This window comes from Poecilia formosa, unplaced genomic scaffold (assembly GCF_000485575.1).
Source record: "Poecilia formosa unplaced genomic scaffold, Poecilia_formosa-5.1.2 Scaffold8, whole genome shotgun sequence".
In the NCBI taxonomy this organism is placed as follows: Eukaryota; Metazoa; Chordata; class Actinopteri; order Cyprinodontiformes; family Poeciliidae; genus Poecilia; species Poecilia formosa.
In genome coordinates, this window is record NW_006799947.1 from 177,103 (window position 1) to 195,735 (window position 18,633).

Genomic DNA, 18,633 nt, shown 5'->3' on the forward strand with positions numbered 1-18,633 from the left:
CCTGAGTTTGGCTGAATTAAAAAAAAAAAACTTCTGCAAATGAGAGTGTTCTTGGCACCCTTGTTCAAAGTATTGTTTTGTTGTGATGTTAGACATTCACCGCAAGTTTTGCATTGCATATCACTAGGGCAGCACGGATATTAATTATTTTTTAGCATTTTTTTGTATAATACAGTATACATGTCACTTTAATGATAAATGTCCAAAATCTACTTGCCTTGGTCTCGTGTTCTTTATATTTCAAAACTCTAAAAATTTATAACAGGACTATTGAATTTATTATACGTTGTTGATTTCTGTGAGGATAAAATGCAAAAGCATACACCAGAGGGCGCTTGTGAGCTATGACAAACGCGAGTCCTTTTTTAAATAAGCTACTTGAGGAACTTATTGTCTTTGCATACTTTTAAATATTTATAGATTTTTATTTATTCTTAATTCATTTTGCAACACGCTTTTATCTTTCGCGTTCTGAAAGCTTTTGAATCGAGCGGTATCATAATCCAGTAGTTTATTTCTAAACCAGAAAGCAAAATTTCGGGTTATTTTGAATACACTGGAAGTGCAAGGTGGAACTGCTTAATAAACCAAAAAGGATATGTTGAGATGACCTAACCAGCCCCTTCTGTCGGCTGTGCTTCCGTATTTACACACCCACCAAATAAAACACACACACACACACACACACCCACGCACGCACGCAGGCAGGACAGGGCTCACTAGCGGCGGTCGGGTGAATGTTTACCGAACAAGCATAGAGTGGTGGTGCGGAAAGTGACAGTCACACTGGAGCCTTGGTGTATGGTGAAACACAGGTGATTTCTGCTTCCACGGTTGCATTTTACAGCGGAATGTTCACTCGAAGGGGGCATGGGGACGTCAAGAAATCTACACAGAAAGTTCTGGACCCAAAGAAGGATGTTTTGACCCGACTGAAGCACCTGCGGGCGCTGATAGGTGAGTGAAAAGTCACCGGCGGTGGTTCCTGGATGCTGCATCGTCGAGGCTTAGCTGCAGGAGCTAACGTCAAACACGGTATCTGGTTAGCTGTCTGCCTGTCTGAGCGGCTACTAATTAGAGCTACCTGACGACTAAGACACGCATTATCGGCGTGGAAATTAAAAAAAAAAAAACACACTGGGCTGTTGAAACGCGCTCTTACTAATGTTTGCATTTTTAGATTTCACAAGGCTTTCTTAAAAACAACAACAGCAACAACAAGTCTCAATGTGATGCGGATGGAAGCTAGCTAATATGAGCTAGCTTCCTGGCTGCTAACTAGCCAGCCAATATTGCTAGCTGATGTTGCCGAGCATCAATATACATTATCACCGCCAGTCTTTATTATATATTCCTGAGTCATTGTTACTGTTAAAAATAAATAAATAAATAAACCAATGAATGAATATAAAATCAGTCATTTAAAAATAAACCTTGAATGTAAGAAAGCAGATCTTCTAGACTATGGGGTTTGAATTCCCTATACTCTATATCATTATTTGAAAAATAATGCGTGACGTACACGTTTATCACATTGGTTCGATCTGTTTATTAACAAGGAAGTGCAGGTTTTATGACATAATAGTAGCTATTGTGCTCTCCTTGTCCTACAATATAATAATTTAAAGAGACAAGGTTTTATCTGTTGTTGCCACACTTGTTCAAAGTATTGTTTTGTTTTGTTTTTTTAAATCTATTTTCACCCTGCTGCATTGTTGAATACAGTAAACCTTAATATATACAATTATATTAAAATTCAAAACTATTTAATTTATCCCAAAAGGGGGTTAAATGTTGTCATAACTCACATTATTGAAGTATGGCCAGAGTGGCTCATGATGTTGTAGGTAGGAAAGATCTCCAGTAGCAGTCAATCTTGCAACAAATCTGAAGTGGTCTCTGACTGAAGACTGTTGCTGCATGACTCTTGACTGCCATGACATGCTAACGGCACAACATCCAGGCAGCAGAGACGATATTACACGCTAACATGTCCTGGATGACGGCATCAGTTGTTGGCAATCACTGCTAATCCACCTCATTTGCTTTTGCTGATCCACTTTAAATCTCTGTCTGGCCGCATGGCTAGAATGCTAAACATTTGCAGTCAGGAATATGATCCTTGCTCGTTGTGATCAATGTGAGAGATGGTTTGATCTTCTTCACCACTAATACCAGCTTGAACCACTGATATGTCAATGCTTTTGTGTTGTTTACACCAAATTCTGCCCCTACCATCTAAATGCTGTTGAAATCGAGACCAATTACAGCAGACAATACTTTTCCTATCTTTTATTGTCTAATTTTGGGAAGCATGCATGAATCAGCCCTAGTTTCCTGTGCTTAGCTGACAGGAGAGGCACCTGGTGTGGTCTTTTGTTGCTTCTACTTCACGTTGTGTGTTCAGAGATGTTGTAATACGTCTTGTTTGGGTATTTGAGTTACTGTTTCCTTTTGATCATCTCAGACCGGTCTACTTGTTTTCATGTGAACTCAGACACCAAAAAATAATTATGCCCAGTAAGAATACGCTCTTACTGGGCATATTCTTGTTTTCGGTTCACTCTGTAAATTATTATAATGTTTTTTTCCCTAACATTGCTTTTGCATTTTTATATATAGACTAAGCAAATGAAAGTTTCAGAATAAAACATCCACTTAATTTTGTAGTTTTACAATTACTGTATAGTATAACTTATTTACACTGCTCTCTATAGTAGTATCATTGTGAGCATAACATAAGATGTTAATATATTTTTAATTGATCAGAATTTCTGCTTGTTTAGCAAGTCTGCAGTCATTTTTAGCAGAGATGTTCTTGTGGCTCACAGACTGCTAAAATATCTCCAAACAGACAAATTAGTCTTTTTTTAATATATGGTACATATTACACATTATCCCTGTTAATGCAGCGAAAGATACAATAGTGGCACTCTAAACTGCTAAACTGTAGGAGCTGTGTAGTGAGAGTATTTTAGCAGTTTTAAATAATAACCTTTTAAAATTTTTTGTAAATCTCTGTGGCCAAAATGATGGGGACTTGTTGATAACATGTAGTCTTATTTATACTGGGCTTATAGTGTCAGCACCAACCTTGCTGCTGATTTTTGGGGAACAACATCTTGGTCTTATTCTTTGGCCAGCAAACATACTTCTTAACAAAACTGGCAAAATTCACTGTCCTACAGCATAAGTCAATATATGAACATTGTACAAAAAAAAAAATCAATGTTATTGTTGTGGACCATATAAAGAAAAATACACTATCTTGCATAATATTCATAAATAATCTTATTGTATCACAGCAGAATGTACTGCTGCATAATTATTTTATGCATCATGTGGCTGTAAATGGGAATTCTAAATATTAAACAGACTTGTTGGAAGAGCGTAAATATGGTATTAATTCCTGAATTAAGTGTTTCATTGAAGAACACAAAGAAGTTTCATTGTGTCATAATGAATGTTTTCTATTTGTCATCTGACCTATATTAAAAGTTCTAACTTAAAGTTTTTATTCTCGCTTCTGCATTTAATGTTGTGGATATACAATTTTGTTTTTAAAATGTAATTGATACACTCACGGTACAAATAATTTTTTTTTTTTACACATCCTGGTGAAAAAAGAGTAATTTGCTGGAGGATAATGTGCATTTGAGATGTTTGGGGTTGGAACATTTGTTGACGTACACATGTTTAATTGTGACCTTCACATGGGGACATGTCCTCTGTTTCATTGATTTCTTGTACAGTGGAACGACAGTGACAGCCATTTTCTGCTTTATGGTGCTTTAGAAACTTGGATTAAACTTTGGAAAAGTTAACTTAATGGGACTTGTCAGCTACAGGAGCATAAACACAGTCAATGTCAAGACTAGTGCGAATGACGTGAAGGTCTACACAGATTGCTGCTCGTCCCCGAGTGTTTTTCTTTCCCTCCATGTGCGGCTAAAGATAAAGCTGGTGTGTTTTTCCAGCTGACGACGGTACATGCTGATGTGTCCCAAACTTGCTGATTTGACTATGCTTTCAGCTAAGGAAGGATTTCCTCCTGTTCATGTTGGATCCTGTGTGGCCAGGAAGTGGTGATTAGAGATGGGGTGTTACAGAGGAGAGGACAGGGACTTGGAAAGGAAGGGTGAAGGACAGAAAAAAAAAAAAAAAAAACAGCCTTCATTTCTAGAAGTTTTATCTTTTTAAGATAATTCTGTTCATTATGCTGATTTAAAAAAAAGAGCATTTGTACTTAAGCCCAATTTACTGCTCATTTTTGATTGTTAGATGCAAGCGTTGCCATTCCTAAAACAATTTCAAAGCAGTGTCGATAACAAGTATTAGTTACATGTTTATTTAAATTTTATTCTAAAAATGGCATGTCGATTTTTTTTTTTATGGCCTTATCATAAATCAATGGAGACATCTTTGTGTTACAGTAGTCTAACCATTCCCATAATTGCAGACCAACATTTTTTATGTTTCCGCTGGTATTTTGATGAGTTCTGTGTCTGTGAGCAACCCTAATTTTCTCCACCGAATGTTATTCATATTGAAGTCTGGGTTCTGACTGGACAGCTTCAAAAATGTTTGATTTCCAGTCAGATGAAACTTCTTGGTAAAAGGGAAAGATTTTCACATCTAAATCTGCCAGTAGCATGGACAATTTTGGACTTTATTTTATATGATTGTGTCTTGGGTTTGAAGTTTTTTCCACAATGTTTTTATTGACTAGACATGTTTTTAAAATTTGCCCCTTTCTTCAGGAAGGGGAAGTTGTTGTAGCTTTGTTTCAGCCAGCAAACCAGCAGTGTGCAGCAACCCATTTAGGAAGGCAATGCGCCTTTACTTGCATATTTCATTCAGTAACAGATAGTTCTGGTTACTCCATCACTTTCTCTGGCATCTCAATATGAGGACTTAAAACTTTAAAATATTAGATGTTGGAAACTAACTTTAAAACTTGAGTAAATGTCGACATCAGTTACTGGCCTGTGAGTAGAGATGATTCATGCTAACCTCTTTAACGTGCTGCGTCACTGACTTGGAAAATTCTACAAACATGTCTTTTATAGACAACATGAATAAAGCAGAAGCTGCCACTGTTGTAAAATACCATTAATTACTGCTAAAGTTACTGTTAAAGCTTCTGTTAAGCTGTAAATGTTGTGCTGTGTCTGCGTTGGAAAGCTTTGTAACAGTTCCCAGTTATTTCTTAATCAAGAAATCAGACTGTAGTATCAACAGGCCAGGCTATTTTCAGACTGTTTTTGCTCACTGAACGGATCTGTGGGATACTGTGTGAAAGCTGCTGCATGTTAATTCGTCGGTCATGCCTGGCTGCTTTTGGCTGAGGTTGTTAATTACAGCAGGCCAACCAACCACCTGATCGCTCACTGCTCCACTCACTGGTGGCACACAGGGGGCTTTTCCTGCGTATTCTTTCCAGTTCCTTTTCTGTGGTGGTTGCTCTCCTCCTTGGTCCAAACCTGCTCTTTATTCCATGATGCCTGGCCGGGTCCAGTTTGTTGCAAAAAGAGAACTTTAAAGGAAGGTTTAAGAAGTGGTGGAAAATCATTTCAGTAAATACTTGTGAGGGAGGATATTTCTCTCTTTTTTTTTTTCCCCACCTCTGGTTTGACTAAAACCAGAAGTGGCTTCTTTTGCTGGTGTAAACAAGCTCAACTGCTGATGGGAACAACAATGCAGGTGTACCAAGTGTTACTAGTGATAACCGGTGTGTTGTAGTTTAAGTTTGCACTCTCATTTTAACTTGTATTATAGATGACTCTGATCTGCATTTTAATTACAGAAAGTAAACGACGTGTCTGATACCTTACCTTCCTTTATTGTGGGCTTTGAGTGTTGTTGGGGTCAATTGAAAGTGCTGTTGTTATTAGAGGAAATCAAAAGCTGAAGCACCAAGAGAAGCCATGACTACAAAACTAGAAGGGCCCTCGAGAAGGTCCTCTCTCTGTGAGGCTGAGGTAAACGCTTCATCACTCAGCTTCTAATTCTCCCCTTTTTGTTAAACACTTAATTTAGGCTTACAGGCAGCGATAGCTCTTATCTTTTATCTGGCACAATATAGGTGTAACATCAACACCTTAATGGTATGTCACTTTAACACTTAGCAAATATTAGAGGGTTCTTTAAAACATTTTTGTGATCGTTTCAGTTTTGTTCCCTATATGTATGTTATTAAGCTGTACAAGTGGTAAAGTGTTTTTTTTTTTTTTTTTAATTCTGGCAGGAGAATACACTCAGTCTCTCGTATTGTAACAAGAAGATTAAAAGCAGAAAAGCTGCACTTTATAGATGTTCTGATCATGAACTTTAAGGCAAGTTTCAAGTTTGATACAGATTTTAGTTGACTGATTTCAGCCAGTAAATTTTTTCAGGTTATGGGATAGAGGTATTTATAATTAAAACTCAACAAAAAAAATACATCATAGCATAGTAATACACCTTAATAACTTTATTTTTTTGTGCACAAACAAATTCAATTTTACAGCAAAAAAAGCAGCTATCTTACTTAGTATTTGTGAGGAAAAATCTCTAATTTGTTGTTTGTTAGACAATTATGTTTTTTATTGTAGCTATGAGCTTTTCATGATAGGTTGTTCATTTTATATTTGAACCTGAGAGAGAGCAGTCACTGTTAAACAGCTCCGCAGTTAAACAGTTTCTCTAATATTTCAAAGACAAAATAATTACAATGTTGACATTATAAACTGATTCCAAAATCAAACGGCAGTGATTTGTATGTTTACTGTTGCAAGCGTCACAAACACACTTTCTGCTTGTAGACCATTTAATTTAGCAGAGATTATGAAAAGACTTCAAACATTTCCAAAGTCAGCTTGTTCTATTACAAGTTTAATTTGGCTCTTGAGGAGGATAAAGTGGAGTGACTTGTCGGTGATACATTCACCTTACTGATAACTCCTGTCAACTGTCTATTAGATTCCTGAATGAAAAGCTTCTTTTACACAACCTTCATATAACTTTTATTTTTAACTTCCTTAATTATATTGAAGTTGACTAATTGAATATTCTCATGTAACTTCAGCATCTAAGGGTGGATTCACACCAAATCTGTTTTGTCTGGTTTAATCAAAGTCTAGTTTGTTTGCCTAGAAAAGTTCAGTTCGTTTGGGGATGTGGGAATGCTCAATCAGGCTGATGTGGACCGAAAAGGTGAACTCTGGTCTGGCTACAAACATGGGTCTCAGTTTGGTTCAAGTGAACTCTGGTGTGGTTCGAATGCATATGTGGATACAAGCAGACCGGAGAGTGCTCCATAAGCAGGATTGGGTTATACCGCAGGGCATTCTGGGTAAACGCAACCAAATCAAATGTGCAAGTCTAGTTTTAGTGGGAGAAATTCCTGGGGGTTTTGGGAAGTTCTTTTCAGTATCTTCTTCAAAGGTTTTTGTGTTGTTTCCTTTATGGTGGTTCTTGGTGCAGCGCCACCACAGGCAAGGAGGTAAATAGGTTTTTTTTAAATGGTTTGGTCTGTTTGACAGTGTGGTGTGAAAGAGAACCGCAACTGCTGAAGCGACAAATGTTGCAATTTTGGCCCCCGGTCAACCCAAGTGAACTGGACTGTCAGGTTTGAAAATCGTATAATGTTGTTTTCAGTTTGACCTGGTCGTAGATGTAAATGATGTATGAACTTGTTTAAAAAAAAGAAAAAAAAAAGCAGTTTCTAATCGGTCAATATCTGATTGACTTAGTTGCGAGATGAGATGAGATGATTAGAGACTGGATTAAAATTAAAATGATAAGTTTGTATTCTATGAAATCTAAAAAAAATTCATATAAGGATATTTACTTTAGCCTCCTAGGAGCTTGAATACAAAACAGTTAATTAAATGGAGGCTGGTGTAGATATGTTGTCGAATTGATTCTAGATGAAAACAAAACAATACTCTTATTTCAGATTTATCCTAATCATCACTATGATACTTCTATGAGAACGATGAAGTTAAAGATTGATACTTAACCCTTTCAAACATTTTGATTCAGTATGTTCCTAATGATATGACAATTCGTGCTGGTGCAAAAAAACAAAAAAACAACTTCATGTCATTGACTATGTTTTATTTAATAGATTTGTTAAACTATTCAGCAAGTGAAGTGAAAAAGCAGAAGTGGGAAAAAATAAATAGCTTCACTGTGGAAGCAATGGTGGTATTGTTAAGATAAGCCTTTAGCAACACAAAGAAGTCCTGTCCTGCAATCCCTCAGTCATTAGCATAGCAAATTTAGACATGGAAATGCATGGAGGCTGGGTAAGTCACATCAAGAGTCGCTGGTGCAGGACCAGTTCCCTACAATGTGACTGGACTGCTCCTACTGGTGTTTTTTGGTGACTGGAGAGCATTTATATCAGAGCAAAAACAGTCAGAGCTGCAACTTTCTGGTTAGTAAGTTGCAATCTAGTAAGGCAAGGCAAGGCAATTTTATTTATATAGCACCTTTCAGTCAAAGACAATTCAAAGTGCTTATACAGAGAAACAATACCAATCAGACAAGAAACACAAAAAAAAAAAAAAAAAATTTGCAGAAAGCTCATTGTCAGTGACTGCTTGACAAGTTATCTTTGAAAAGTCAATCAGTTTATTTGGATTAAAGAAAATTCACAATAAGTACAGATTGTCACACTAAGCATTTTTCCAAGCAAGAATTAAGTTATGTGCTATAAAACCATTAAAATAATGGCATTTTTATTATAAGAGTATGCAAACGAGTGACTTCAACTGCATCTATCCCCAGACCTATCTCTGGCCTTGTTTTTACTTTTTTTCACTCTGAGGTATTGTTGCCATGTCATGTGTTTTCCAGCTTTGGCAAAACACCAGAACTCAAATATGACACAAATCATGTGGTTCTGAATGAATGGCTTATTTTTTCTCTCGACTAGCCAGCTGCAGATATTAAAACACCTTTTTCCTGTCGCTTCCAAGTGTATGATGTCTGTAATGTCCAGTGGAAAACCCGTTTGCTTAGTTGCACTACCTATATTGTTTCTGGATAATCAAACAACCAGTGGTTTGCTGTGGCAGCAGATGCTATCAGGGCTGGATCATGGAGTGGGTTTATATTTATGTTGCAGATCTAAGTGGTCAAATTCCTGTTAATCTTTAGAGGATTTAAAGCTATACAAAAATAAACACTTAGCTTTTTTGTACTGATATGGAGCCAGTTTTACGTTGGCAAATGAAGTCTGAAACTGGTTCTATGATAATTATGACACTGCAATGCTCTGAATAATGTTGCTTGAAATGACAGAGTGAAAGTTGCCAGGTCTTCTATGATCAACTGCTGAGATATGCCCATTTGTGAAGAGCGCTGCTGTGACAATTTCACACTGGGTTCTGTGCAGCCCTTTAGATCCCAATCTGTTACACAGCTAGACATTGACCACAATTCAAGACACACCCAGACAGAGCTTGGCACAGTTGTATCATAATGAAATTACATGCACCACGAGCAAAGTGAAACATTCTTGACTACCAGCATTTTGCAGGAAATGCTTCTGATAATTGTTATTACAGATTCATTGATCAGAGGTTTTGAGGCTTATTTTCATTGTTGTAAAGTTCTGAAATACTGAAAATGATTTTTAGCAGCTTTCAGTTTCTCTTGAGGAGCTAAAAAATAAGTACTTTTTTTCTATATTTTGAATTTGCCAGTAGCTTAACCATCTTTACAAAATAGGAGTGTATAAATGAAAAAAAACAAAAACATTTTCAGAACAACCCAGAGTTAGAGCTCTTTCTCAGTGCCTTGTTCAAAAGCTACAACTATAAAGACTTCCAGTTTGACACATGTATCTATAGAAATAAAATCCATCTGAAAAATTACAACGTATTTTATTTAGTCCTGTCTCTATCTGTTACAAGACAGATTATAGCTAAACTAGGTGTTCTCTTGTCTACTTTTTCCAAACAGGGAAGTCATACTTTTATGTAGTACTTTTTAAATGGAGATTAAATTTTTTAATACTAATTGGTTTTGTGCTATTTAAGGAAGTTGCAGTTTTAGTCATAATGAAATTAATGTTTGTATGCTCTTTGTTTGAAAGAAGCCTCTTTTCCAAAAGCATCAAAAACGCCATTGAATATTTTTAATAATATTGATATCGAGTTTGTAATTTTATTGGCATGATAACCCTACTTCAAACACATTTGAAAGGAATGGCATAGTTGAAATGGAGTGACAGCAAGATTTCCGAAAGGTTGTGCAGATTCTTATTATTTGCCAAAAATCTCACCCTGTTTAAAAAAAAAGGCCATTTACATGAATGAGAATACGGTTTCCTTTTGAGCTTAACCCACCACCATTCAATCTTGTGTAAAATTGTCCAGCTGTTCACCAGCAGATCTGTCACTGTAGCTCAGCATAATATAAAATATCATCCCTAAAGGTTTGGAATATTTCATCATGATCATACAAGCGTTTGACACTAGATCGATTTCAGTACTTATTTCATATCTTTCCAGGCCACTGAGTTGGGTAAATTGGATAATTTTGTATGCATGTGAGCTACATAAAAGATTGGACTTTCTTTTTTTATATGCAAAATACATCTACAATATGCAATGAGAAAAACCCATCACTTTCAACTTATCTTTGACTAGAGGTTATTTTATTTCTTCCAGGGAAGTGTTTGCTTCTCTTCATTATTTCACTCTGTCAGTCGTACCCTTCAGGTGTTCTTCACTGGGGTCCTTAAAGAGTACTGTTTTTTTTTTTCTTCCTGAAGATGCTGCCAAAAAAACACATCACTCTTCTCTCCCTTACATTCTTTCTGGCACAAATATAGGGCACCTGCAGTGTTAGTTACCCAGCGCTGATGCAAATGAGCTTGTTTAATCAAAGACTTGATTGGGCTGGTTTTGTGTATGACCTGGCATATTAATGACTTTGCCTCAAGTGGTGTAATGGATGGCATATATTGGACTTTTCCCAGAGGATCAAATCTGATTCCAGCTCTGCTTCCACGGTAAAGATGTATTTGATGTGTTGTGTGCTGATTAAGTTTGAATAAAGGTTGGTGGGCAGAGTAGGATGATGTTTAAATGTTTAAACTTGCCACAGGCTTTAGTTGGCTAAATGACCTTCACCTACTTGTTTACTCAGCAAGCACTTAGAGTGCACACAGTAGTGTCACACACATCTGGTTAGCTGAGCTTAAAACAACAAAAAAAAGGCATACTAACTATTCATGTGGAATTGCAGTAATAGTTTAAACTCAGCCTTTCCCTGATTTACTCATGTGAAGCTCTTATGAACTGAACGTATGCTTCAAAAAACGGAGTTTATTTGTGATGAAGATGAGACCAACAAGCTGAACCATCTTTAAGTCATAGTGAACTGCTAACATCTGCTTCTTTAGAGCATTACAAAAGGATACAGTGGTTTTGTGCCCTGCGAAATAAATGTCCACTTTGGTCACACATTATCATTTTCCAGCTGGTCGTCTGATGTGGACGTAGAAGAGCTAATATTCTCTGGTGGTTAACAGGAAATGTATTGCAATGGAAAACCCTCTCATCTGACCCAAACCGGTTTATTGCTGGAGTTTTTAGCTTGAGCACACGTATCAAAGATTGTAGGTCACTAAATCATTACGTTATCAGCATCAGCAGTTCTCAAGACTGCTCAGGCAGCATTTAGTTCTTAATAAAAAGGTTGAAAGTAACACCTCACAGAGTTGCCTTTTTTACTGCATTGCTAAGTAATCAAGGTTATATTAGTGGTTCCCTTTCACAATTAAACACCTTTCTTTCTTTATAGTATAAACTTCACAAGAAGAAATCTAAAATCAAATGGTGTCCCTTCAGGTCTGCAGAATTACTTTGTGTGTTTTGAATTATTGGCATTTTTAAAATCTGTGATATTGGGAGTTTTTACCAAGGATCACCTTATATTTAATACCACATATATTTTTTAAATATCTTGAATATAATCTGGCATAATTTAGTGTAAACCCCCCCCAGAATATAAAAACTTTTAAGAACACTCATTAATCAGCCGTTATTAAAAATTATTGTGAATTTATGTATTTTGTCAAAATACATAAATTTTGACAAAATGTATGTATTTTGTCAAAATTACATAAATTTTTACAAAAATGTATGTATTTTTTTTTTGTCAATTACATAATTTGACAAAAATTATGTCAAATTATGAAATGGAGTTCCATTTGAACTCCATTTCAAGAGTTCAAATGGATATTTGACTTGATATTGTGTATTCAAATCCTCAAACCCTAACCTCTCGTGATTGGGACCAAAAAGCTTTTCACCAGAAGGTATTTAGCTCCATGTGAGCAGCTCCTAATTTCAGCCACGCTCTAAAATATTCTTTCTGTTAGCAACAGCTTCTTTTTTTGGTGGAACAGCCTCTCAGTTCTTCTCAGGTCATGCAAAATTGTAAAACAGTAACACAATTGAAAGTGCAAAATTAGTGATTAATGCCTATGATTAACTTATGATTTGCAGTGGAGATGAGAATAAAAACTGACAAAATGTATATTGGGGCTTGTAGTAAATGACTGCGTTGTAGAAACTTTAGTTGATCCGTCTACGGTGGACTCTTACCTATTCATGGTTCAGTAGTTTTCTATGAAATGTGATTCCAAATTATTTGGTGAAAATCTGACTATTGACATATTCTTCATAGGGCATACAAAATAAAATTCATCTTGGCAACCAACCTAGTCATTTTCCTTGGTGCTGATTGGCTGTATCCCCATAGATAAGGAACACCGTGGATATTAGCATCTAATACCAGAATGGTTTTCACAGTGCGTATTGATGCATATATTTGGTGATTGTAGATGGTTGTAAACATTTTCAGAGGTAGGATCTTTCAGGTATGTTAGTAATTCCTTGGAGGTCTGTGGTTTGTAACCACCATGAATATCACAACTTCCCTTTAGTGGTATAACACAAAATGTATGCTCTGAGTTTGCTTGGGCTGTTGTTATTTTCATCTCGATTTTTAAAAGCTTTGAAATGGTAGAATTATGTTTGTTTCTTTTTGTGTGTTTGGAAAATGAAGCCAAACTTACAGTGTATTTCATTTTGTATTTAGGTCAAGGTCTCCGCCTCTCTTAAAAGCTCTCTTTTCTGGTGTTTTTCCCAGCTACTTTTTACACAAGCCCTCTTGTAGTTTTAGCAGATGAAGAAGTGTTATTTGAGGAAAACGGTTACTTTGTTGGGCTCAGAGGATATAGTGTCATCCTCAGCATTCCCAGGCTCAGGGAACAGCTTCTGTATCGTTCAGTCCTTATGCTGAGGACACCTGAGAAGTCTGTTCTGGGCAGTGAATGAATCTCTGTGGCTACTTGTACAACTCGACCAAAATAGCATTCTGAAAAAGCAAACCCTACAGGTATAAGGTTGAGAAATCTCCACCATCTTTGTTCATAGTGAAACTCATTACTAGCATAATAGGCAGCAGTAATAGAGGTATAAAATTTTTAGTGAAAATCCATTACCAGTTCCAGCTGCCACAGCTCTAGGTGGCATGGACTGACAATTTCCACAGTGCTGGACGTTCTGTCTCCAAGATTACGCTTCTTGGATACTGATTGTAAAGTGTCCGCTTAGTTGAGCAACCTTCAAACTTAATAATAATGCAGATAGAAGGCTTGATGTCCTTTATATTTACTGATATTTCACAATGGAAGAATTGACACAAGATACTGCTGCTTGTCAGCCAAACACCCCAAAGAAACATTCAATATAGCAGGATAAAATTGTCCCTGTGCTAATAACTCATAGTTGGTTCAGAAAAAGCTTGGTAATTATAATAAAATATTTGCTGCTCTGCAAGCAGCTACTTTGCACTCAAAATGAATTAATTTTTTAATCAGTTAATTCATTTAATGGTATTTGAAATGGCATACAACTAAACAAAACGATGTTGCTGTTTGATCTGTAACAGAAATGTGTGGAAGAGATGGACACTTATTGATTAACTCAACCTTTTGAATCCTGGGTTTGTGTTTTTGTACAAAGTTCATGAAAATATTTTCTTATTCTATATATACACTTGTCACTTATAGATATTTTGAAACTGGAATTAATAAGCTGTTGGTTATAATTCTTTACCGTTTGCTATATGTTAAATCTAAAGTTTAGCAAAGTTCGGCTTAGCCTGAAACATGTCAGGCTATTTATTTTTGAGGACAAAATTAGCCTTAATAGAGCTATGTCATATCCTTTTTCTATTTTAATAACTACTCTGACAGACCATCGACTGACTTTATCACATCTATCTGATAGAACTGAAAATGTTATAAATCATATGTTAAATTAAATCTTTCTGCATATTATTTTTCACTTTTGCCTTTATGAACACTCTAGTCTTTCCTCCACTGGGATAATTATAATTTCTTTTAAGTGTTTTAACTGCCAGTAGGCATCTGAAAACCTGCATGCTAAATGCATCTATATGAGATAACATTAAGCCACAAGGATGCCGACATATTGAAACTGCCTGTTTTTGTTGAAATAATTGCTAATTGATTGTTGGAACTGAAATAAAAATTTCTCCTGAAATCGGTTAAACTCTGTCTCATTGTCGCAGCTTTAGGTACTCCATTTACACGATTTATTCTCCGGTGGAGTTAGTGTGTGATTTTGTTGCATTTTGATGTGCATTACTTGAGTGATAGACCTTTTAATGTCCCTCATAAAGCTCTGCATTGTCCTTTTACATCAAGGCTGAAATCTAATAGCAATTTTGTCTGTGACTCAATTTTCCCCATCATGTGTCCTCATTATTTCTGCTTTAATCTGGGAACAGAAATAAGTGGTCTGGGCTTCTCTCACATTGTACATCTTTCCAGCACTCCCCAGGAGCTGGACAGCTTCTGGAAGGTTTCCAGTTAACCATGTGGTACAGGAGACGTTGCAACAGAAGGTGAACCTTAATTGCCGTTATTTTTCCAGGACTCCTCCTGACCTACATTTAATTATTCAGAAACAGCCCATCTTATATTCTGCAAGTAACGCAAAAGCTGGATCTTCTTTTGTATCATAAATGTATGATTTTATCCCCAATATCTGTTTTTTTATGGTAAGGTTTTTTGTGCTGTGCAAATTGTTAAAAAACAATAATTTGAAGCAGTCAGACAGAAATATTTATCATGAAAGCTTTTTTAAGCAATAGAGGTGAACATGTAATAAGTATGATTTTTAGCATGCCACTCGCCTGTTTTGATGACTAGCATTTGGATAAAATCAATGTTCAGCATTACACTCCAACTCTTACCTTGCAAAAGTATTACATCCCTGCATCCGTCTACCCATTTTGTCACTATACATAGCCGTTATGTTTTGGGGATTGTATGCGACATCAAATTCTGAATAGACTAAAATAATAATCAAAAAATGTTTACACATAAAAATCTGAAAAGTGTTATTCACATGTATTTAGTCCCTTTACTTGCATACCCCCCTCAATAAAATTCAGTGGAACCATTTGCCCTCATGATGTTGAGATGAGGTCTGGAACCACTTTGACTAAAAACAGGTGGGGCTAAATAGGAAAATCCTTAAAGAAAACCTGTTAAATGCTGCAAATACATGAGATTGGGTGGAGGGTCACTTCCTAGCAGGACACCAACCAACACCTACAACGAAACACTAAATGAAAAAAAAACTTTCTCTTGAGTGGTTGCGTACCCATAAGCAGTGCAACAAACATAAACTTTGTCACCCTTTTTAAATATGCAGATGTGTCACCTGACTGACACAACTGCACTGACCCAGAAAAAAACAGGGAGTTAATAATCTCTTCCACATGTTTGCAGAAGACTTTTTGGACCTAAAAGGCAAAGGAGATGAGGTGAAGGAGCAGAGAGAAAACTTCATCTCATTTGTTCAACCATTAACACCATTATGTATGCAGAGTCCTCTTGTGGAGCTGCCTTTAGATCCCTCAGTACAGAGTTAAACACCTACCTCTCATTTTCTCTAAATGTTGACCATGTAAACAAAGAAGCAGAGCTACGTCTCTTGGTGATGTTATGATCTTTTTAACTGCATTTTATAACTGAATCTACTGTTCCCTTCAATGTCTTCCCTTAGTATCGAACTCCCATGCCATTAAACTTTATCAAATGTTAATGGTATGTCTGTTTAGGGCTCGTTGCAATATTTCACTTAACTTTACTAATGGTATGGAGCTACCAACATGTACTTGTACTGACCAATGATTCCTTCTGTAAATAAATGACAACCGAGTCAGAGCTCTGTTTACACAACTTGGTGATTCTCAGAGGGCTTAAGGTCTTTTTTTTTATAGAATCATACATTCATTTACATGGTAATTTGTAATAGAAAAAGGTAAACTACATATTGTTCTCAGACATACAGATGTTTTACATTTTGGGTTTTATGGGAGTGAAAGTGTGGGACATTATGGATTTACTTTGCAATTCTGGCTTATACATAAGATGTGTTCTGGCTTTGCTTTGACACTGAATATTGTACAAATTCATCAGTTCAGAATTAGAAGTATATGTAATGTACTAAATGGGAACTCACCATAAATACTTTAAAACCTGAGTTGTTAATAGAAAATCTAAGAGGTCATGTCCTCTGTCTGTGAAAGCTGTTAGTCTGCAGGTTAAAGTTCATAGTTTTATTTTTATTTTTATTTTTTTCAAATTCATTTATCACTAAATTACATCAGTTGTAAGTTGAAAGAAATAATGTGTTTAAGTGTGTACAAAAACATGTTGTTAGGCTGAAAAAAAAAAGAAAACATTTTAGCAAACACTTTGTAGGTATGGGTTTGCTGTGATACTCTGACAGAATGTGTGTTTGACCCAGATGATAATGTACAAATGATCTGACCCGGAACATTGTGCCCGATTACTTCAGTAGTTATGTCAGCAGACTGTCTTGATTGATAATTGCAACGCCTCATATGTCAACAAACCATCTTAAATAATGATAACAAAACAATATGAATGGAGTGAGGCAGATCTCCAGGATGGGAGCTCTAAGCCTCAACCACAGCCCACCCCAATTTATTTTTTTTAGCTAATTGTTGCAAATTTGTGTCTACTGACGCTCTACTTTTTGGGAAATTGTGTGCGTCTTACCGAATGGAATGAAGCTAAAGTTGGTTTCTGATACCAAAGAGATTTTTTATTTATTTATTTATTTATTTATTTGTTTGTTTATTTATTTAATGAAACTATGAATATATTTTAATTTCTTTTTATAATGGTTTTATTTGATAAACTAGTGTACATTTTCAGTCTACAAAACATGATCCAGTATCGCACAATCATGATTCTCTTCTTAACATTTTTATTCTTTTTCTGTGTCCACAGACATCATTGACAAGAGTGAACTAAAGGCATTCTTTGAAAGCAACTGCTCACAGATTTATTTTATCTTCTATGAAAATTTCATTACACTGGAAAGCAGCTTAAAACAAAAAGGTAAGAACCCAGCATGTCAGTTTCACTGGAGCCTCAGCGCTTTGGTGTCTCTGTGCTTCTAACGATCATGTTCTTGCCAAATATATTTCATTTCCACTCTCTATTTTTTTTTTTCCTTTGTGTGTTTTCAGGGAACAAATCTCAAAGGGAAGAGCTGGACTCTATCCTCTTTATTTTTGAAGTAAGTCAGTTATCCTCTATTCATGTCCCAGATCCACCTACAACCTGCTGTAGTCTACAACCTGTTTTTCAGCTCAGCTCTGGGGTGGGATCATAATTGCAATTGTCTTAGAACTCTGCTAGCTACCTGTATTCAAGAACCTGAATAGCAAGAACGGATTGTGGAAAATAAAAACAAAAAAAACCTGCTCAGCTCAATCATTACTTCTTTTTAAAACCCCAGAGTCAATGCAAATCTCGGAGGGCACGTCCAAAGTGTGTGTGAGATGATGGATCTGGAGGTTAAAGTCCTTTTACATTTTTTTTTTTTTTTTACCTCACTGCAAAGCCAGCTCAAGTTTCAAGTACAAACAATCACCTCTCTAGTTTCATTTGCTATGGGCAGGTCTTTAAAGATGGCAGCAAAACAAAATGGGAGGTAGCCTCTCTGTTCCTTTTTGTTCAGTATGTCATTTTCAACATTTTCTGTCAACCTTTCTCTCTGCTTTTCATCAAGAACACCACCCTGACCGTCATTACACAGACACTCATCTGACCTGTAAATAGATCCTGGATTCACTCCTCTTCCATATTTATGGAGTCAATATTGAAAGCGGCTTAACCCTCATTTGTCCCCTTTTAGCCCCCGTCTGTGACAACGTGTGCTTTCACCCGTGCGCTGAGTAGATAAGCTTGCTTTGAGTGGGTGTGTACAGGACAGATACAGAGTTTCTTTGATCCTGAGCTCTGGTACACTACATTAACTTACTCTATCCAAACTGTTATATTAGTCATTTTTCACCATATGTGAGCTTAAATTTGACATCAGAGGCTGAGTCTTTTATCTGGTTTAACCAGGTGTTTTGTTATGTACTAATGGGACGATGGCAGATGAATTAGAAGATAGTTGTATGGTATGAAAATGCAGTTCACTGATGAATATTTGTATGCAGCAAATCCACACATGAACGGCTAATGTTGCCTAAGAATGAATCTGG

General features: G+C 36.2%; 1 protein-coding gene across 9 annotated transcripts in view; it reads left to right on the forward strand.

Annotated features, from left to right (window-relative positions):
* Positions 1-619: 619 nt before the first annotated feature.
* Positions 620-18,633, forward strand: part of ralgapa2 (Ral GTPase activating protein catalytic subunit alpha 2) — a 103,999-nt gene continuing 85,985 nt past the window's right edge. For 3 of the 9 annotated variants that reach the window (XM_016661648.1, XM_016661652.1, XM_016661645.1), the window contains exons 1-3: positions 620-957; positions 17,366-17,476; positions 17,608-17,657. In XM_016661648.1, the coding sequence (XP_016517134.1) occupies positions 852-957; positions 17,366-17,476; positions 17,608-17,657 (267 nt within the window). In that variant the 5' untranslated portion in view covers positions 620-851. The remainder of the gene's footprint in view (positions 958-17,365; positions 17,477-17,607; positions 17,658-18,633) is intronic. The other 6 variants (XM_016661639.1, XM_007574078.2, XM_016661642.1 and 3 more) reach the window with 3 other exon arrangements.